The sequence below is a fragment of the Schistocerca cancellata genome, chromosome 4 (assembly GCF_023864275.1).
Source record: "Schistocerca cancellata isolate TAMUIC-IGC-003103 chromosome 4, iqSchCanc2.1, whole genome shotgun sequence".
In the NCBI taxonomy this organism is placed as follows: Eukaryota; Metazoa; Arthropoda; class Insecta; order Orthoptera; family Acrididae; genus Schistocerca; species Schistocerca cancellata.
The window spans coordinates 168,915,470-168,938,054 of NC_064629.1; the positions used below are offsets into that span (position 1 = coordinate 168,915,470).

Consider the following 22,585-nt stretch of genomic DNA (forward strand, 5'->3'; position numbering starts at 1 on the left):
ACTACTTAAACCTAACTAACCTAAGGACATCACACACATCCATGCCCGAGGCAGGATTCGAACCTGCGACCGTAGCGGTCGTGCGGTTCCAGACTGTATCGCCTTTAACCGCTCGGCCACTCCGGCCGGCCCTTGCCAGACAGGTGGACACTGGATTTTGTCCTCTTCCTTCTGTCAAAAAATGGTTCAAATGGCTCTGAGCACTATGGGACTTAACTGCTGTGGTCATCAGTCCCCTGAAACTTAGAACTACTTAACCCTAACTAACCTAAGGACATCACACACATCCATTCCCGAGGCAGGATTCGAACCTGCGACCGTAGCGGTCGCGCGGCTCCAGACTATAGCGCCTAGAACCGCACGGCCATTCCGGCCGGCTTCCTTCTGTCATCATAATCAATAGCTAAACAACACTCGACATTCACTTGTCACCGTTATTAATACGGTAGAGTTTCGCATGTTACACGACGTCGGACGTGCTAGCTGTCTGAATGGCGTCTGCTTGAAAGTCTTGAAACAGGCACAGAGCAATTTGGAAAGTAAAAGATGTCGAAAATTTCCATTTTTTTTCCTTTAATTTACATTTTACACGATTTTAACAACCACAGTTTCTTCCTTCAGCTCATAATGTGATTGCATATCTCCTATAACGAAAGTGAGACCCTACTGGGAATGACGTGTCTGCCAAAGGCCGGGCCTCGTACAAATCTAATTGCGTGGCCTGAAATATGAAAAAGATGGTGGCTGGGTGTTCTATATGCGTCTGGGACAGGAAGCTAGTGGGCGAACTCTCGGACTCCTTCCAGAACGGCCCTGGCGTCTCATTTACCTCTGCTAGCGGCGCCCGCGTTCGCCCTGTCCCGTGACAGCTGACTCATTCGCGAGGCGCGCGCAAAACGACTCATTTGTCAAAATGGCGTGATGGCTGGTGCCTGGACAGTTCTGCTCTGCCAGCGTACTGCAGCCGTGTCGTCTTGACTGTGCGAGCGGCCTCGTCGAGATGGCAGGATATTTCTGATGTGCATTTGGACACTTGATGACGGTGCAACGGCGCGCTGCCAAAGTGCCCGGCCTCAGCTCCTCTTCAATACCGAGATGACTTTACAGCAGGTTTTAATCTCCATTCTCTCCAGTTTGCTGCTTCGTGTTCAGTTTTGTGTGGTGATAGCACTCTAGGACTCAGTTCGCCTGTACACATCGTCCTCGGCCCGTCTCTGTCTGGCTGTGTGGTTTGTAGTTAACCCACACATGCCGACGTATGTGACCTACTCAGAAGTCGCGTCATGGACAACGGTGTTCCATAGCCACGGTACGCGCTCTGTTCGCTGAAGAAGCTTTTCATATGTTAGTGTGGCTCTCTGTGGTGTCTTAACATCTCCGAAGCACCGATTCTTCTCATCTACCGTACTTAAAACTGTCCATGTTCCAAATCCGTAAACATTCCAGTTATAAGTCGTAATAAATTATTTACTTAACTCGATGTCGATGTTATTTGAGGCGAAAGCTTGAAAAGGAAGTTGCCGTCTACGCGGTGTCTCTCGACTCAGGGATTAGCTGGTTTGAATTCTGGTGGTGGAAAATTTTCACTGCCAGTGTTTGTTCGGCTAGGGGAGAGAGTAGGTGGCGTAACGTTGCTGATCACCAGTCTTTGGGTCAGTGTCCTGGATTAAATTCCAAACCTCTCCGCCGTGACTCTTGAAGTGAGGACATGTGATGACGATGGTGATCCGTCTGTCGGATGAGAACGGTAAATTCGGCGGTCCCATTGAGTAGGCTATGTGCCGGTATAGAGTTTCACCCTTTCCCTTCCCTTCATACATAACAACACAAATCCAACACTACACTATACAAGTACTCATCACTCATCCATGCGACACTGATAAGACACTTCGTAAGAGATCGGAGGAAGCCAGTGCAAACCACTTCTATTAGGACACTGCTTAAAACAACAATGCAGGTTTCCTGCGTCAGCTCCGCTGCGCTCATTTTCTGATTTGACTTTGTAGCCGAGTATATTCTGCAGGTAAGATCTTTCAGGTCTTTCTCTTGCCGTTATCGTGCTTTTGACTTAAGTGAAATTCTTCACACTGACCAGCCGTTCACTGTTGATAATTGTGTTGAACTCCTGAATTCACTGGACTTGCATTCGTGAGGACGCCCGTTCAAATCCCCATTCGGTCAATCAGATTTAGGTTTTCAGTAATTTCCCTAAGTCGCTTACGGCGAATACCGGGCTAATTCTTTGGAAGTCTATGTGACCTCGCCGTAGATGGGACTTCAAACCTTAATCTTCCCTTCCTTCCTTTACTAACTGCAAATTGTTTAGATTTTCCATTGTCCATTTTCAGGCTGTATTTAGTCCTAAGAATGGACGTAATTACACTAAAAATGTCTGATGGTTCTCTTTCAAAAATGGTTCAAATGGCTCTGAGCACTATGGGACTTAAAATCAGAGGTCATCAGTCCCCTATAACTTAGAACTACTTAAACCTAACTAACCTACGGACATCACACACATCCATGCCCGAGGCAGGATTGGAACCTGCGACCGTAGCGGTCGCGCGGTTCCAGACTGAAGCGCCTAGAACCGCTCGGCCACACCGGCCGGCGTTCTCTTTCCCTTTCTCGGGCATGGATGTGTGTGATGTCCTTAGGTTAGTTAGGTTTAATTAGTTCTAAGTTCTAGGGGACTGATGACCTCAGAAGTTAAGTCCCATAGTGCTCAGAGCCATTTGAATCTCTTTCCCTTTAATCGAGAACTGTGCACTAACGACAGAAAAAGTATTATGCCTATTCTGCACTTTCATTCCTAGTGCGTCGTCCAGTTTTTACTGCCTTTCCTTAGAACTTATTGGGAGAATGCAATAAGCTGTGTATATGAAAGTAGGCACCCTTGTCGCATACGACGGATGCGTGCCGTGAAATTGACTGTGGCCGTCGAAATAATCTCGATGCGACATTGTTTTAGGTAAGTTTCTATAACGTAGAAAATCAACGTTGTACCAGCATGAGGTAGTTTAACGTCCCGTCGAAGAATATACTATTAGAGACGGAGAGGAAGAGCAGATTGAGAAATATGGAGTAATGAATTCAGCCGCGTCCCGTCAAGGGCATCATTCCGACACTTACCTTCAATGAATTGAATTGGAGGGATCTCGGCAAACTTAAATCCAGGTGACTGGACCGGGATTTGAATTGTTGTTCTCCCGAATGCGAGTCCAATGTATCACTGCGCTACCTCGCTATGTCGACGTTGTAAGTCGCGTGCATCGCACCTCTGTTATCAGAACTGTTTTAGGCAAATGAGTGCTATTATCACCTTGGCTAGAGGTTAGCTTTTCCTTTCGTGCTGGTTAGAATAACATCCCTTCGACACAGAGGATATTGGAGGCGGAAGGTCAGCTCAGCCGTATTGAAGGAGAAGAGATATTTGAATGTCTCCTCGAGAGTGAAATAATTAGAGCCGCAGTATCAGCACATACGAGAAAAATGACAATAGAATTCTGCCATTGTCGTGTTGTAAGAACCATATCAGCATCCGCCTAAGATAATTTATGGGAAACACACGTCGGGATGACCAGACCGGGATTCGAGCTTTGCTCGTACCAAGTATGAGTCCAAAGCCTTGACAACGGCGCCGCATGGCTTGGTCAGATGGACAAGAGTGAACTTGTGTCGTTTCATAAACAATGTACATTTCGCTTGATAAATCGTGAACATTTATTACTATCAACAAATGCTTTTATGTAAATTACTCAAATTGAACAAATAATGGAAGAAGGAAGAACTAGGGGATTAATTTAAAAAAACTAAATCTACATTTCAACAATTCTTTAAGGGTTAGTTACATACGTCTCTTTAAAATAGTCTCTTTACTTTTACAATACTTTGCTGTTACTCGATTTACTCCTTTTCATTAAAAAGTAGAAAGAAGGTATCAACTGTGAGCGCAAATAACTAATTTAGTCTAGAAAAAATGCATTTGTCTTAAGAGTAATAGTACGAATATGGAGAACCCTACTCTGCTGTCCACTTTTGCATAGTAAACGAAAACAGTTATCAAGCCTAAATTTGGATTGAACCTGAAACTGTTTTACAAGACAGGTTTCTATTAGAGATAGTATGTTTGTTACCTCTGGCCTGTGGACCGACATCTAGAGGTAGGGGGGGGGGGGGGGGGACGGTACGTATATTAAACTATACTTCCAAGTGACAGTACAGTACGACCTTTTACTCACGAGGTATTAGAAGAGGGGGAAGTAGCGTTACATCAAAGTAAAAGCCTTGGGTACATTAGACAACGGATCACACCCTCCATAACAGTGTACAGTAGCACCGAACAAATTGATGCAGTGATCTAGGAGCGGGGCTCAAACTCCCGAAGCCCATACAAGTTATCTGCAATATCTATAAATATATATTAAGCGAATGCCACGATGGTTCCTCCGAAAAGCACAAGGCAGATTACCTTTCGCATTTTAAACTACTCAGAGCCACTGCTCATCTCTAACGATTTCGCCGTCGAAGGTACGTCAAACTAATTTTCCTCCATTCCTTCGTCTTCCGCTGTTTCCCTTAATCATACAATGCGACCGCCAGAAGAGTTTCTCGAACACGCCACGCCTGCTTCTCTCCCCAGCCGAGCCAATGCTTTGTGTCCGATGACCTCAATGTGGCGAGATGTATGCATCTTACTTTGATCACTATTTCTCATATCTGCGCGAGTACTTTGTGCAGTTCCCTATAAATGGTATTTATACCGTTATTGGTAACTCTCTCCCATTCATCTTGCCAATGGAGGATAAAATAAATTTGTTTCTGTGCACTTCCATGCGGTAGCTCCCGTGTTCTGTCTTAACTTGTTACAATGGGCCATAGGTCAAATACAGGATGGAGGCAGTGGCTTGCGGAGGAAACATTTTGACAGGAATTTAAGTCTCCCACACAGTTGTGTATGCTCTCTGTTATAGTAAAGAGAGAACATATCGGCTTGGCAAAGAGATGGCGTCGATATCAGTGAATTCCTTTTTGCTATGTTTCTACACTTCCGCAAGTGAAATGGCCAAGTTAATCTACATTACTTAAAGTAGTTAGGTTTACTTTAAATCGATAAGCTAGTATACAATAGTCTCTCGATGTTTGTGGTTTATCACCAACCGAAACTTACCTCAAGGTGTTGGATGGTTTACAGGTGGTCTGCTCCTTCATTTTCAGTTCTTACGAAATTAGCTACCGAATTCAAATATGGTTGTACTTGTCATGAAGATTATGCTATTTCCAGACACGCTAAAACTGCAAAACACTGATGAAAACACGGAGAAAGTGCAAAATGTGTTGTTGGAGGTCGACGATTAAAAGGTGAATGAAGTGGGTAACACCATAGGCAAATCAGAAGAAAGAGCACGATACGTATTAGACGAAGACTTAACTCTGAGAAAGCTTTTTGCGAGCAGGGCGTCGCATTTGTTGAAAGCTTTCCGGAGGTTCTGGAGGTGAAAGTGGAAACAAATTTCCAAGAAATATTTAGAGCACTTTAAAGCAATCCAAACGATTATGTTCACGGATTTGTTAACTAACATGACACTTGAACCTACTACTTGACGACAGAAAAGAAACTACGGCTCGAGCAGTGGGTAGAACCGGTGGTGCTTCAAAAAAGTATCGGCCATGTCGAATTCCTCTGTCGGAAAGGTTATGACCAGTATTTCTTGGGATGCAATTCTCCATATTGATTACCTTCCAAAGAAGGAGATAATATACTGCGCAAGTCTTCTGCCCCAAGTAGTTGCTAATATACGTGGGCAGAAGCCTGAACGGAACGAGAGAGTGGTTCAAATGGCTCTGAGCACTATGGGACTCAACATCTATGGTCATAAGTCCCCTAGAACTGAGAACTACTTAAACCTAACTAACCTAAGGACGTCACACAACACCCAGTCATCACGAGGCAGAGAAAATCCCTGACCCGGCCGGGAATCGAACCCGGGAACCCGGGCGCGTGAAGCGAGAACGCTACCGCACGACCAAAAGCTGCGGAACGAGAGAGAATAATCTGTTATCTGGTCTGTGCACTTGTACACCAAGATACCGCGGCAATGGGAGAACTGAGGGATTTGATGTCAGTTGACTGGCGCCCACCGATTGCACGCGTGTCTGGGAAACGTTTGGGTTTCAGTGTAGAGATTGTCAGTAATTTGCAGGCCAGTCAGGAGTATCACATAAGGGATGCTATGTGCTCTCCGGAATGTCTGTATATTTATTCCGAAAGCCAATTGATACTGCATGGCGGAGGGTACTTCGTACAAATACTCTTCAGTTCTCAGATTGAGCTAGGGGAATAATGATAAATCAGTACGCGTCCTGATGTTTCTTACTCTCACGATTCATAAGCGAGATGTAGGACGGTAGTGGCGGAATCGTCGTACAGCCTTCGTCGAACACCGGTTCTCTAAATTAACCGAACACAGTTTCGCGAGAATCACGCCGCCTATCTTCCAAAGATTTCAATTTCAGCTCGTCAAGTAACCTGTTACACTGTCGTATGGTATGTACCGACCTATGGTGAATCTAGCAGCAAAGTAGGTGGTCTAGCTCGAGAACTATTCTTGGAAAAAATGTCCAATAAAGTGTGTGGATCAAAAATATGATTAAGTAGGGGGGAAAAGTCGTTTCCTTTCCTGTTCCACTTGCAAAGAGAGCGGTGGACAAATGACTGTCGATATGCCTCCGTACGAACCCTAATTTTTCGCATCTTATCTTCGTGGTGCTTGCGCGAAATGTACGTTGGCAGCAGTAGAATCATTCTGCAATAGCTTCGAAAAGAACATCGGTTTCAGTCCAGGGATTCCCGATCGAGTTCCCGAAGCATCTCCGCAATACTTGCGTGTTGTCCGAACCTGCCAGTAACTAATCTACGAGTAGCAGCCCGCCTCTGAACTGCTTAGATTTCTTCCTCTAATCCGACCTGGTGTGGATCCCAAACACTCGAGCAGACCTCAAGAATAGGTCGCCTCGGCGTCCTATATGGGGTCTCCTTTGCAGATGAACCACACTTCCCCAAAATTTTCCCAACCAGCCGAAGTCGACCATTCTCCTTCCCTGCCACACTGCCCACATGCTCGCGCTATTTCATACCACTTTGCAACGTTACAACCAGAAATTATGTGACTGTGTCAAGCAACACACTATTAATGCTTTATCCGAACGTTCAAAGTTTGGTTTTCCTACTCATCCACATTAACTTGCATTTTTCTACATTTAGAGCCAGCTGCCATTCAACTCACCAACTAGAAATTTTGTCTAAGTCGTCTTGTCCCTTCCAACAGTCACTGAACTTCAACGCCTTCCCCTACATCACAGCATCATCAGCAAACAACCGCTGATTACAGCCCACCCTGTCCGCCAGATCATTCACGTATACAGAAAATAATAGCGATCCTATCACACTTCCCTGGGGCATTCCTGACGGTACCCCTGTCACATTCGCCGAACACCCACCATCGAGGACAACGTAATGGGTTCTATTGCTTAAGAAGTCTTCGAACCACTCGTGTGCTTGGGAACCTATTCCACATGCTCTTACCTTCGTTAAAAGTCCACAATCAGTGTATAACATACGACTAAAGTCGTGAACACAGGTTAACAGACTATGGTTATGCGAGTATGTCATTTCCGCCTACGTACGACGAAGCCAATCTCTTTTTACATGAGCGTCATTTCCCTTCTGTCTTGACTTACTGAACAAACTGTTGTTTGCTGCTTTCACCTGTGGATTCCTGAACCATGTTAGATTTATTGTTGGCAGCCAGTAGGGGCAGGCTGTGAAGGCTACTACAACCTATATCCTTTTGAATCTGCTTACTGTATTTATCTCTATCTCCCCCCCCCCCTCTCCCCCCAAACACTCACTTCCCTCCAATAGTAGACTGATGATCCCTTGATGTCTTTGAATTTTCCTATCAACCGATTCCGCCTTTTGCTCAAGCTGTGCCACGACTTTCTTGTCTTCCCAGTTCTATTCAGTACCTCCTCATTAGTTTCGTAATCTATCTCTGTAATTCTAAACAGTCTTCTGTAGCACCACATTTCAAAACTCTTGTATTCTCTTCCTGCTAAACTGTTTATCATCCATGTTTCACTTCCATACATAGTTACACTTCAGACATATACTTTCAGAAGACTTCCTAACATGTACATCTATATTCCATGTTAATAAATTTCTCTTCTTCAGAAATGCTTTGCTTGCCTTTACTAGTCTATATTTTATATCCTCTCTACTTCTGCCAACATGAGTTATTTTGCAAAACTCATCTGTTACTTAAAGTGTCTCGTTTCCTAATCTACTTCCCTCTGCATCGTCAGATTTAATTCGACTACATTCCATTATCCTTGTTTTGCTTTCGTTGAAGTTCATCTTCTATACTCCTATCAAGACAATGTCCATTCTGTTCTGCTGCTCTTCCAAGTTCTTTGTTGGCTCTGACAGAATTACAATGTCATCGGCGAACCTCAAAGTTTATTCCTTTTCCCTGGACTTTAATTCCTAGTCCAAATTTTTCTTTGGTTTTCTTTACTGCTGCTCAATGTACAGATTGAAAAACGTCGGGTATCTGCTACAACCCTGTCTCAACCCCTTCTCAACCAGTGCTTCCTTTTCATGCCGCTCGATTCTTAAAACTGCCTTCTGGTTTCTCTGCACGTTGTAAAACAGCCTCTCGCTCCCTGTATTTTACCGCTGCTACCTTCAGAACTCCAAAGAGAGTATTCCAATCAACATTGTCAAAAGTTTCCTCCTAGTCTACAAATGCTGTAAATAGAGGTTTGCCTTTCCTTAACCAATCTTGTAAGATAAATCGTAGGGTCAGTATTGCCTCGCGTATTCCTACATTCCTCCGGAATCCAAACTGATCTTCCTCAATGTCGGCTTCTACCAGTTTTTCCCATTCTTCTGTAAAAAATTTGTGTTAGTATTTTGCAACCACGAGTTATTAAACTGATAGTTCGGTCCAGAATGAGATTTTCGCTCCGCAGCGGAGTGTGCGCAGATTAAAACTGTGTGCCGGACCGAGACTCGAACTTGGGATCTTTGCCTTTCGCGGGCAAGTGCTCTACCATCTGAGCTACCCAAGCACGACTCACGCCCCGTCCTCACAGCTTTACTTCTACCTTCCAAACTTTACAGAAGCACTCCTGCGTCTCCCGAGTTCGAGTCTCGGTCCGGATCACAGTTTTAATCTGCCAGGAAGTTTCATATCAGCGCACACTCCGCTGCAGAGTGAAATTCTCATTCTGGAAACATCCCCTAGGCTGTGGCTAAGCCATGTCTCCGCAATATCCTTTCTTTCAGGAGTGCTAGTTCTGCAAGGTTCGCAAGAGAGGTTCTGTAAAGTTTGGAAGGTAGGAGACGAGGTACATCCACATCTACATTTATTCTCCGCAAGCCACCCATCGGTGTGTGGAGGAGGGCACTTTACGTGCCACTGTAATTACCTCCCTTTCCTGTTCCAGTCGCGTATGGTTCACGGGAAGAACGACTGCCGGAAAGCCTCCGTGTGAGCTCGAATCTATCTAATTTTACATTCGTGATCTCCTCGGGAGGTATAAGTAGGGGGAACGCTATCACGCTTACCAAATAACCATGTGACGAATCTCGCCGCTCTTCTTTGCATCTTCTCTATCTCCTCTGTTAACCCGACCTGGTACGGATCCCACACTGATGAGCAATACTCAAGTATAGGCCGAACGAGTGTTTTGTAAGCCACCTCCTTTGTTGATAGAATACATTTTCTAAGGACTCTCCCAATGAATCTCAACCTGGCACCCGCCTTACCAACAATTAATTTTATATGATCATTCCACTTCAGCTCGTTCAGTACGCATACTCCCAGATATTTTACAGAAGTAACTGCTACCAGTGTTTGTTCTGCTATCATATAATCATACAATAAAGGCTCCTTCTTTCTATGTATTCGCAATACATTACATTTGTCTATGTTAAGGGTCAGTTGCCACTCCCTGCACCAAGTGCCTATCTGCTGCAAATCTTCTTGGATTTCGCTGCAATTTTCTAATGCTGCAACTTCTCTGTATACTACAGCATCATCCGTGAAAAGCTGCATGGAACTTCCGAAACTATCTTGGTTCAAATGGTTCTGAGCACTATGGGACTTAACTTCTGAGGTCATCAGTCCCTTAGAACTACTTAAACCTAACCAACCTAAGGACATGACACACATCTTTGCCCAAGGCGGGATTCGAACCTGCGACCGTAGTGGTCGCGCGGTTCCAGACTGTAGCGCCTAGAACGGCTCGGCCACACCGGCCGGCTCCGACACTATGTACTAGGTAGAAGTAAAGCTGTGAGGACGCGGCGTGAGTCGTGCTTGGGTAGCTCAGATGGTAGAGCACTTGCCCGCGAAAGGCAGAGGTCCTGAGTTCGAGTCTCGGTCCGGCACACAGTTTTAATCTGATAGTTCGGCAATTTTCAGGTCTCTCAGCAACTGCTTTCTTTAGAATCGGAATTATTATATTCTTATTGAAGTCTGAGGGTATTTCGACTGTCTTACACATCTTGCACACCAGATGCAAGAGTTTTGTCACGGCTGGTTCCTCCGAGGCTATCAGTAGTTCTGACGGAGTACCGTTTTCTCCGAGACCTTTTTCGATTTAGATCTTTCAGAGCTGCTAGAATTAATGCTACTACATTCTCCGGAAGTTAGCTGAAAAATTTTGAAATTAATATATGTAAGAATATAATTTTTTTTAAATTTAGTTATTTTGCGAAGAGGGAGGAGGACCGTGGCACTCGTAGCGCCCCCTCCTATCCCCCCCGCCCTCGGATCCGCGCCTGCGTATTTCAAAACTCTTATTCTATCCCCCTTTTCCGGAAGAAAGCTACGATATTGGGGTATCTGAAAATTCCACGTCGGGGGCCAATTTCCGGCACCCGAATCGCGAACGCCGGGCATCGGAAGAGCGAGGTGTGCGAAGTAATTGGCCACGGAGGAGTGGCAGGGGGCGGCGCGTCTTTTCTGGAACAAGATGGCGGCGGAGCTGCCCCCTCTGGCGCGGCGAGCGCGGCCCGCCGGCTCAGTCAGTATGTTCGCCTGGGACGGCGCGGAGGCCGGTGCTCACGACCAGTGCACGTGGACCGAGCTGTCGCAGCTCTTCCGCGCCTTCTACAAGCGCGTCACCATCAGTGAGGTGGACCGCGAGGAGCGGCCCATCTGCTTCAGCGCTCCCACCGCAGGCATCCGCCGGCCCGACCACCTCGACTTCTCTCCACTCAATTTTCTCGCCTGCTACTTCGTCAGCTCTCACAAAGGTTCTCTTTTCTACACGCGTCGTCTACTGGCTCATTTCCCGCAACGCCCTCGCGCATTTTACGCTCGCAGCGGTTGCTATACTGGAGTTCTTAGAACGCCCTTTTGGTACCTTCTTTCCTATTTTGTTCGTCTTTAGAGATTCCAGAGCTTCTATGTTGGCGATTTAACACTAAACTCCCTATATATAGTTATATGATTGCCGTAGACTAGCATATCTAAATCTTCCACTCGGCGAGCACTGTCCTGGAGGAGGAGAACTCGCACCGGCGCTTAACCCCTAGGCGTCGCCCAGTCTGTTCTTTGTTCCTATACTTCCCTTGGACGTAAGAGACAAACTACATAGTTTGCGTTCTAACCTTTTTACACAATAACCTTAGTTTTACCTCAATGAAAGTTCATATTTACTAGTTTAGTTAAAAATTCGTGTATCGAGTGTATTACGTTTTGTTGCATTATTACACAGGAAAAAAAAAGTAGTCGCGTACCTATGTATTCGATCGGTATGAGAGGATTGAGGAGCTAATAACTGTGTACTGAGACGCCTTTAAAATCGCAATAATCATTATGGAGTTCTGGAGGAGAGGGTGCTAAATAGAGTCGAGTAGATTACGATTGTTGTCCCAATCTGAGATGGCAAAGGCACGGCAGTCACTCATTGAGACACGTTTCTTATGATATTACAACTCCACGCCCCCTGTTTTTGAGAGATTAGACATTGTTGTCTTACAATGGAAACAAACATTATTACAGTGTAGAAAGAGTGTCTTTATTAGGTCCATTAGCAGAAAGCATTACACTACAATGAATATTTGTAGGGCAACGCTCCGTGGTTTGTGGGTAGTGTTGTTGCCTCGTGGAGGCGTGGTCATGGAGTCGAGTCTCGCCTAGGCCATGCATGTGGATTTTTAATTGGCATCACTTCACGTGTCCTGCATAGCCAATGGATTTGAAGTGATTATATGCAAAATAATCACAGTATGCTATAAATATATGTAATAACAATGTTTAATTGTGTTGATGCATAAATAAAGGGCAACATTCAATTAATAATTGTTGGGCTACAAACAATAAACAAAGGAAGTAAAATAGCTGGACGGACAGAAAAAAATTTGCTCTTTATACTAAAAGTCCCAATCGTAAGCATACATTTCCAAACTGTTACACATAGAATGAACAGTACTCTTAAATGAACTTTTTTCCGGACTTATATTAAAAAGCCCGTGAGCTGCTCACAGCAATGAAACTACTCCAAAAATATCACTAAATGTAAGAAACGGTTCTTAAAATTTAAATAAAAACACAGACCATTTTCTCCAAAAACCTAGCTTTCTGGTGCCGCGAGAGCGGTGCAAGTATAATTAAACAAAGTATTATTATTTCTCGTTAAAACCATAATTGATGACACTATGGATCTAGAACGTTTAATCTCGTAAACTATTTAGAGAATAACCGATGTGTCCTTAACGGGTGTTACGCCATAAATTTCAAATGTTCGGTCATAACATTCTGATCCTTATCGTCTGGTAGTGAACGTGACTTCGTCCTCCGATGTGTACATGAAAACTGAAAACTGCCAAGTGGCAGCATGATCTGTATTGCATGTGAAGCTATACGAGATCCCCTTTACAGTAATTGGCTGCCGGCCCATGTCACCGAGCGGTTCTAGGCGCTTCAGTCCGGAACCACAGGGCTGCTACGGTCGCAGGTTCGAACCCTGCCTCGGGCATGGATGTGTGTGATGTCCTTAGGTCAATTAGGTTTAAGTAGTTTTAAGTCTAGGGGACTGATGACCTCAGATGTTAAGTCCTATAATGCTTAGAGCCATTTGAATAATTAGCTGGGTAAATTGGTTCGTACTGTGATATTACCACGCAACCACACGTACGACCGCGCCTAATAAACATCTGTGCTGTTGAACTCAGTCTTCAAGTTGATGCTGTTGGTTGGTTTCACTAAAGAAAAGCAACACCAACAATTTCATCCACTCAGGCTATTCTACATGATATAACTAACAGCTTCAGGTGTACACAGACAATAATTCACATTCCGTTTAAGTAACTGAGAAAATTGTCACGTCACTAGAGTGATACCCGTATGGTAGGGCAGACTTCTCGCAATAGTTTTGAGCTGTAGAGAGATAAACCAGCGAAGCAACCGCCGTAATGTCGTAGACTTTGCTGCTTCTATCATCAGAAAAAATGAGCACGACACCCCATATTTCTTCAAATATCTTTACAATACGTTCGTTTTAACCAAAATGAAAATATGTTCTTTGAGGAAAGTAGTGAGCATGGACACGATAGCTCTTTCCTCTAGCCTTATTCAGCTTCTACAAACTCCAGGGACCACTTTGATGTGCATGGCAGAGGGTAATTGGCATGGTACCACGTGTTACGATTTCTTCCCGTTCCAGCCGCACAGGGAACGCGAGAAAAATGGATGCTGAACTGCCGCTGTGCGTGCTGTAATTGGTCCAATTTTGTCTTCATCGTCCTTACTTGACAGGTACGCTGGGGGCTGAAAAAATGTTTATATTCTTCAATTGATACTGAGTTTTCGATATTTTTCGCTCGATGTTTTACGTCATTTTCAAGAGTCTGCCAGCTCTGGTTTCTCATTATTTCCACAACGTTCTTATGTGAGTCAGGCAGACTTGTGACCATTCGTGCCGCCCCCCCCCCTCCCCCCTGCTGAGCATACGTTAATAAATGCTAGTTGATATGATCCCCACATACATGAGCAATATTTTAAAGTGATTGGTAAGCTGTCTCCTGTGTAGCCTGTCTACATTTTCCCAGTTAATTTCATTGAACCGAACCGAACCGAACCGAACCGAAGTCTGTGCCTTACTTACAGTTCAGCTTGTGTGTTCAATTCCCCCCCCCCCCCCCCCCCTCTCTCTCTCTCTCTCTCTCTCTCTCTGTGTGTGTGTGTGTGTGTGTGTGTGTGTGTGTGTGTATGATTCTACATTTCTGTATTTTCAACCTTTGCACTACTTTGAAATCTTATCAAGATATCGTCAAATATTTTTTGCAGCTCTTTTCAGACCGTACTTTGTTACAGACAAACTGCATTATCTGCGAAAAGTCTGAGGTTTTTATTAATATTGTCTGAAAAGTCATTTTTATACAACATGAACAAAAAGGGTATCTTTCCAAATGACTGAACTTCCCCCATCTGAAGCTAATAGCCCGCCTACAGAACTAAGATATTTTTGCGTTGCTCGCGTACTGCAAGAATGGGAATAGAGTATGAATATTGCCATTGGCGACGTTAAACGGAATCATTCGCGAAGCACTTGCTTTAGAATGAATGAATACGCTTTAGAATGAATGAATACATAGTTACTTGCGTGAGTACTGATGTCCACGGAGTGGGTTGTGCTAAATCCACACGGATCAAATATAATATTATCTTAATCAGAGACGCATGCGCCCTAATTTCAGAACCCATGATTTGAGTAAAGGTATTTGCTGCTGACAGTATCAGACTAAAAAAGTAAAATCTTCAGGAGTCTATTCTTGGTCATTATCAGCACCATATTTCTTTGACACTGGGAATTTTCACGTGCACATAGCACTACAGCATTTCCTCGCAGTTCAGAGTCTTCATGACACTGCGTGCTCTGCTGCGACTGGCTAGGTAAGCCAGTTCACGTGTCGTAGAAATGCAAGGCCGTTACACCGTCTAGAGACCACGCCTAGTGAAGCATCGTCACAGAATAGGGAGTACCAGGGAGCTAGTGATTCAACAGGCCATTCAACACTGCCGGTCCTCTGATCAAATGGGACCGAGCCGCATGGTGAAGTGGTCAAATACTGGGCTTGAATTAAGAGAGTAGAGGAGCGCCGATCGAAAGCCACAGTGATCTAGACGCTAGTCGTACGTATGCGCAAGAATAGTCTACCTTACTATGTATGATGGAAGGCGCGCATAATTTTCTCCATCCCATCTGCCCGCCCCCCCCCCCCCTCCTCCCACGGTTTTCCAGTTGCGAATGGTCCGCGGGAACAAAACTGTTTCGTAAGACTTGGTATACGTTACAATTTTTCTGATTTTTAGCGACACGATCATTCCATGAAATACATGTGTGAGGAAACGGTACTTGCGCTGGGATTACTGTGATTCAATTCACGCCTGACCACACTTATCTAAACTTCCACATTGTCCCTAAAAGCACTTAACATGAGTAGTAGAATGCTTCCTTGAACAAGGCCACTGACAATTTTCATCCCCATCCTTGCCCCCTCTACACTAGCGCCTAGTCTGTAATGCCCTCGTCATTGAAACATTAAATTTGACTTACTTACTTCCCTTTTGAGAGAAGTGGGATTGCATTCCTAATATGACCCTCCGACAGTTGTTTCCAGAGTGATGTGTTCAAGACAATGAGAGAACTTTCTTTTGTTTGCTGTCCACTGAGTTATCGGTCTGGAATAAATTTTCTGTCTGCAGGAGGTTTGTGCTAATGGAAAAAGGAAGAGGGAACAAAATGAAACACAAAATAGCTAATGCTGAAAACATTCTCAAAATATCAATTTCGTGGTCTAACTTCAACAGACTGTTTGTACTAAAGCATGGATATCAGATGAATAACTTGTTACTTAAAGGTTGCTCTGTGTAAGGTTTAGATTAGCTACTAGAGGAAAAAAAATAAAGTAAGTGTGTTTATCTGTGTGTCTCTACAGGTAGAGCGGCACTCACAAAAGTCTCTCTCTCTCTCTCTCTCTCTCTCTCTCTCTCTCTCTCTCTCTCTCTCTCTCTGAAATTCGTTTGTTTATTGTTAAATGATTTTATGAACATAAAAGGAGCAACTCTTAGTGCTGGTTTGCGATAGTGAAAATGAGAAAAACAGTACTGCCAAGGCTGAAACTGGCAGCTGATGATTCTGGTATAGCATTGATTAAAGCTATGGAACTGCAATTAAGTAAAAGAGAACTAAGAAACATCATGTTCTTCTTTCTCTTCTCTTGATATTCATGACCTACACATTTACATTTTGACTGGAGGTATACCAGATTCTGAATGCACACATCCATCTTCTAAAACATGCCAAGAACCCCATTATAAGTGTCACTCAACAAAAATAAAACATTGTTGACAGCAACAATTTAAATTAGATTTTCATGCAGAATATGTATCAATAGAACAAGTAGTTTGCTGCGACACCCTAATATACTTTTGTTCCCCTGATGATGTTTCTTCTGCTTAAAACTTAGTGCTATTGAAATACAGAACTTAAACACAGACCCTTACCCTGTCTCTGTCACTCTGTACCATGTACTTGTCACATTGATGATTATATGGCCCAAGTGATTGTATAAATCCTATGCTGTTGGCGAGTGAAGAGGTCGAACCTTAACAAAGGAGACATTGTATAGGGATGAAGTTAATAAAGAAATTTAAAAATCTTTTTAAAATGGTATTTACTGAGGATTATGTTTACGTACATGAAGAATGACTGGGACAGGTTTGCAGTTCACTTGTAGTTATCACCACCCGTGTTTTGACTTATTCTACATCAACATGTATGTTCATACTCCAATACTCCAGCCACCCACTACCAGTTACCCATATCACTGTAGAGTTGACTAGCATCTAGATATCACTATCGGAGGCATTGAAAAACTGCTGAATTCATATAACTTAATGAGGTCGTCTGTACAGAATTTATAAATCTGTTGTCCCCATTTTCAGCTGCAATTTTCTGTGTTACCCTTGAGCAGAGAGGTGTTCACACAGACTGTATAAGACTGCAGATCATATCAGTCTACAGGAATTTCAGAAGATCTGATCCATTTAACTATCACTCTGCATTACTGTCTTCAACTGCATTCACAGATGGAGTCATTTCTGTCATACAAATGCTTGGATTAACAGAGAGTGAGCATACAAAGTGAAACGGCCATAGTGTCTTACCTACGGATAAAGCAAATAAATCGCAGGTTCCTGTGTATAACTACAGTTCTGTTTTAATAATGACACTACATCACAAAAATGAATCATAAACTGTTTACAGTGAGTAGTCAAGGGATATCCCACAGCCCCCTACATACCACACCTCTAGGGATCATGGAGAATAATTCCAGATGACACTGAGAAATATAAGGAGAACCCCACCATTTCAAATTTACAAATGACTGATAACAGAAAAACCATGATTTGTAGACTATAGATATGTGCATAACTGTTTATCAGTGTGATTTCTCTGTGGCAAACCAAGCTGTAAGCCAGCTTCAGACTTTTCTTGGTTTATAAACTGCTTTGATTTTTCATGATAACAGCATTTCAACCATTACCGTTAAGCTGTAATTGTGCTTCCTTCAGTCCTATTTCAGAAACTTTGAAAAGAAACTGTGAAAATATTTAGCCCATATATGTCCTACAAATTGAAATTTTAAATTTCTTGCATTGAATCACACCACCTCCACTGCTTCCCCCCCTCCCCCCATCTCTACCCCCCTCGCCCTCTCTACTCCCCTCTTACCTTTCTTCCAAGGCTGTCCAAAACTCTGAAATGTCATTATTATCCTTGAGCCTCCAATTGGGTCTTAATTGTTCACATGTATCGAAATTCAACCTTGTTTTACTGATTACAAAATAAGGAAGTTGTTTGAATGAGTCCTGTGGAGTTATGCATGAGGCACTAACCTCTTATTAAAAAGGACAGATTTTATAAATCATTGGAGGCAAATGCCAGAACAATTGATGAAACATTTGTCATGTGCTTGCTTTACCCAAATTATGTATTTATCACTTAAAACATCAAAAGACTGATTAAGTATATATAAGTTTTTTGAAGACATTGTTTGTATTAATGACTTGCCAAAACATATGGCCAATCAGAACTGGAACCAGGGACTCTATAAACACTCAACCTTACCCAATATAAGTTGAACAATTAGTATTAACTTTCTTTAAGGTTGCTACTAATATCTCCTTTCTAAGACACACCAGCTTGACCAGGGTTCATGTTTTGCAGTTGTTCATATTTAGAGGTGGGCTTGTATCTAGGAGTTTGTAATATTCATTTCTCTGTTGATTATGAAAGGAAATTTCCATGTTTAACTGCCAGTAGATGGAAATGCCTAATAATCCACTAGAAGTAGAAGTTCTAATGGTGTACTTATGGGAATGAGTTGCATGAACAGAGTATCTGGTTGGAATATAATTTATAGTGTTTTAGGGAGGAGAAGGACAAGCACACAGAATCAGATTTGATTAGTGAAAATGATTATCACAACTTGATTTGTTGTTGATAGATTATAAAGTGATAACTCTGCTTAGAACTGAAGGTTTATATTGCAGAACAAAGAGATTTGAATGCATTGGCATCTACTCATCATATGTCATCTTGGGATAGTCAAGTCATTTCAGTTGTTTCTAAGAGAATAGCAGCCCCTTTTATATGAACAGATTTTGTAAATGCAAGCAGTATAGCTATTGCAATAGATGTTTCTAAAAAGTTAGAATGAATTTTGAACTATTGTTATGCTTAATGAGAATTCTGTGTTTGCCACTGAGTCCTTGTATGACAGATGCAAATTGTGTATGTTGCTGTATGTTGTGTATTAAAGTGGTCATTATTTGCATTTATGTAAACAGAACAGGTTGAAATAATTTGCTTTTACAGTTCATTAAGTCTATAACGGTGTGTACAATCATAATAAACAGTACAATAACTGTGTTTTTTAGAGCAAGAAGTGGTAAATAGTTGACAAACTGACGAGATCGTCTAAACTGATGTAAAATAATAATAAAAATGTAAATAGATTGCCCATTGACCATTTTTCTTTGAGGCCATGTTGAACTGGTCTGAAACATTGCTCATTTTACAAAACACACATGCCATACTTTCATTTAATTTTTGACAGTTATTAAAATTCAAAATCATAGTAGCACACTGTACAAAAAAATGTGTGTACCTGTCCTTTGTCGTGATTTGACATTTAATTGCGCTGGCCCCCCCCCCCCCCCCCGCCCCCCAATAAGGGAGCCGATTATGAAAAAGTGAAAATATGTTGTATGGCATCCCAAATTAATGTTTATATAACCTGAAAATTATTAATTGTAATTTGGGCAACAAATAATATGAAGTCAATGTTTGTAAAAACCATCAAATTTACAAATGTTCAAAATTACTGCCAAAAAGTAACTATGATTTTCAAAGAACTTTATTTATGGGCAACTGAATCTCTTACACCACCCAGCTGTGTAAGGTTTTGTGGTATACAAAGCGTTTTTCAGAGTACCTTGAAGATAAAAAATGTAATGTTGTTAAATTATCACCCTCTGGTACACGTCCAACACCTCCTAGACTTGCCCACCACCAAACAGACAAACCAGTTATCCAGAAGTGACTCTAATGTTAATAGTAGTGAGACAGTGCACCTTCCTGTTCGGAAAAATAGAACTAGAAAAATGACTACCTGCACTTACACATATATTATCAGTTCAAAAATAGACATTTCCATCCGCATCTTCATATTTATTAATATTGATAATATTCAAAGAGTGTAAACATTATACTAGAATGTGTGTTTGAGTGGGTGGAATACTCTTGATGCTAAACTAATGTCTCTCATAACCGCTGCACTTTCATATTACATGTTAATTTGATGTTCACAGCTGAGATAAAGATGCCGAGTGGAAATATTGACAAGCCCATCATTGAAGACAATCGTGATGGAACAGTGAGCATAAAGTATGATCCACGTGAGGAAGGACTGCATGAGCTTTCTGTGAAGTACAATGGAGAACATGTCCAAGGTAAATCAATATGAAATGAAATAATGAAACTGGAGCAATCTTAATCTAGTACATAAATTTTCTTTGCATCTTAATTTGATGGTGCCTACACAAAAATATCTGTATTTAAAAGACTTTTCTTTTTCATATGTCAATAAATTTAACAGTAATTTTCATGAAAATGCTTTGTAATAGTAACATTGTTTGGATCCACATTTAAACCTGTAGCTGTTTGCTTGTGTAAGCTTCCATTACTCAAATGTGTGATATTATTTTAATAGCAGAACAAACAAATTGTAAAATTTGAGGACTGTGAAAATGAAATAAGAAAATTATGAAATTTAATATTGGATATTTAAGATTAAACATCTTAGTCAAGTAAGTCCAAGAGTTCTGGGAATTATGATAAGAGGCCCAGCTATACGGACTTAAAGACAGACAAATGAAACAATGTATCTGGGTTCGTTTGCTTGTCTTTAAAATTAACTTGTATTTGACTGTGGCAGACAAATACATCATTTAATTTACTGAGCAAGGTTTTGGCATTGGATTTGAGACTCATAATCATATGAAACAAGTTTCTGTGTTCTGTTACTGAACATTTTTATGTACGTTGCAGTTGTAACTAAGTTAAACAAACAGCAAAGACTTCACTTAATACCAGTTGCTGGACATGAACCATGTGGCCCTTTCCTCCTCCTCTTTTTTTTTAGTAATGAGACAAGAGTCACCAGAACAAACAAAAATAATGATTTTTTTTTTATCTGCAGGATCACCATTTAAATTCCATGTAGACTCCATTACGAGTGGCTATGTCACAGCATATGGACCAGGACTGACTCATGGAGTCAGTGGAGAACCTTCAAATTTCACCATATCAACAAAAGGAGCTGGAGCAGGTAACTCATCTGATAATTTTGCTAAAGTGAAATGGAGAAAATAGAATCTGCATCAAATAGATGCACACACAAGACCATTTTATACAGATAGCTTCCTTGTTTCTTATCTTCTTGCCATTGCAATACTTTTATAGTTATGCTGCAAGTTTGTTATTGGCACAGAGTATTGGAACAGAATCGCCTTGAATTTCAGTGGTGTTTCTGTTTCTAAATTTCAACCATAGAAATAACTTTACTTTTGTAAAAACAGTTTTATTGTACTTCCTGATTATTTTTTTACAATAGAACAAGTAACTAATTTGTATTAGTACTCACTCCAATTCAATAATTATTCCATATTGCTCACTTAAAACTTTTTTTTAGATTACTTACATCAGGTGGCCTCAACATTGTTTTGTTGTGTAGGCAACCAGCTTTTTTTTTTTTTTTCTAGTGAAACCTGTACACTTATTGAATTAAAGTAACAGAATTTGAGTCTCAGATTTTACATACTTTTTGAATAAAGTTGCCACTTCCATAAATTTCCTCTTAACGATATATGTAAATGGCAGAAAACATTACATTATTTCTCAGCTTGGACCTATCCCCTCTTGTAATTTCAAACAATATTGATCTGTCTACTGTAATTATAATTATCTGTGCTTGTGAAATCCATTACTAAGATGTGTTTATGCCTCCAATTAGGTCCCAATAACAGCTGTGCAGCAGGTAAAGAACTTTGATCCAGAATTCAGCCAGTTGTTGTTGTTCGGATTTGTAGTTTAAATCCTGTTTTTAACAAATCAAATTTTAGTGACTACACATATTATTGTAACACTCACTTTAGGGCCATCAGCATTTACTGAACACAAATAAACTTCTTTAACAACAGACTAAAATTGTCTATTAGTTTACAAAACCAAACAGTAATAGTTCTAGACAGAGTCTGATAAAGTCCAAACACTACTATTTTGTACATATTTATATTTGTGGTGTCTTTTCTTCTGGACATGCCTGAAAGAGCAGGCATGACACATATAAATAAGTACATATATGGGCGAAATGATATCTTCTGTGTGGGTGCATTTATTCATCCAAACTGTTGCAGTACTCAGCTGAATAGCTGTGAGCAAATAGGGGATAATTGACAGAGAACTCTACATCTGTATTTGGGCTAGATGGGAGGCATGCTCAGATGGCCTAGGCAGTTCAAGCAACTATTCTAGAGAAGTGGATCATCTAGGTTAGAGTCATGGCCCGGCACAGATTTTCACATGTCGCCATTGCATTTAATGCATGTGTGTATGCAGCTGAGATGTGAAAAATTTCTTTCATCCTACTATTTTGATATGCATGTGTTCGGCATGGCAGTTGTGGAAACCACACATTCGTAAGTTGAGGCACTATGCAGCACAACTATAAAGAGCATTAGTAGTAATTATTCACTCGTAGAGATGTAAAGGGAGGAAACAGCAACTGAGAGAGTCCACCACTGAGAAACCTTATATTTGCCCTTTTGGGAATTTCAAGTCACCAGACTGTGATATTGGTGGTGTTCACATCACAGTGGCCTTTGCCGCATGTGGGTGATGTTGCACATACTGATTCATCCATACTTCCCATTTGCATGTCTGG

General features: G+C 41.8%; 1 protein-coding gene across 2 annotated transcripts in view; it reads left to right on the forward strand.

The window, feature by feature from the left end:
• Positions 1-22,585, forward strand: part of LOC126183651 (filamin-A) — a 537,330-nt gene that overhangs the window by 462,892 nt on the left and 51,853 nt on the right. For both annotated transcript variants that reach the window (XM_049925796.1, XM_049925797.1), the window contains 2 exons: positions 19,953-20,093; positions 20,843-20,971. In XM_049925796.1, coding sequence (XP_049781753.1) covers positions 19,953-20,093; positions 20,843-20,971 — 270 coding nt within the window. The remainder of the gene's footprint in view (positions 1-19,952; positions 20,094-20,842; positions 20,972-22,585) is intronic.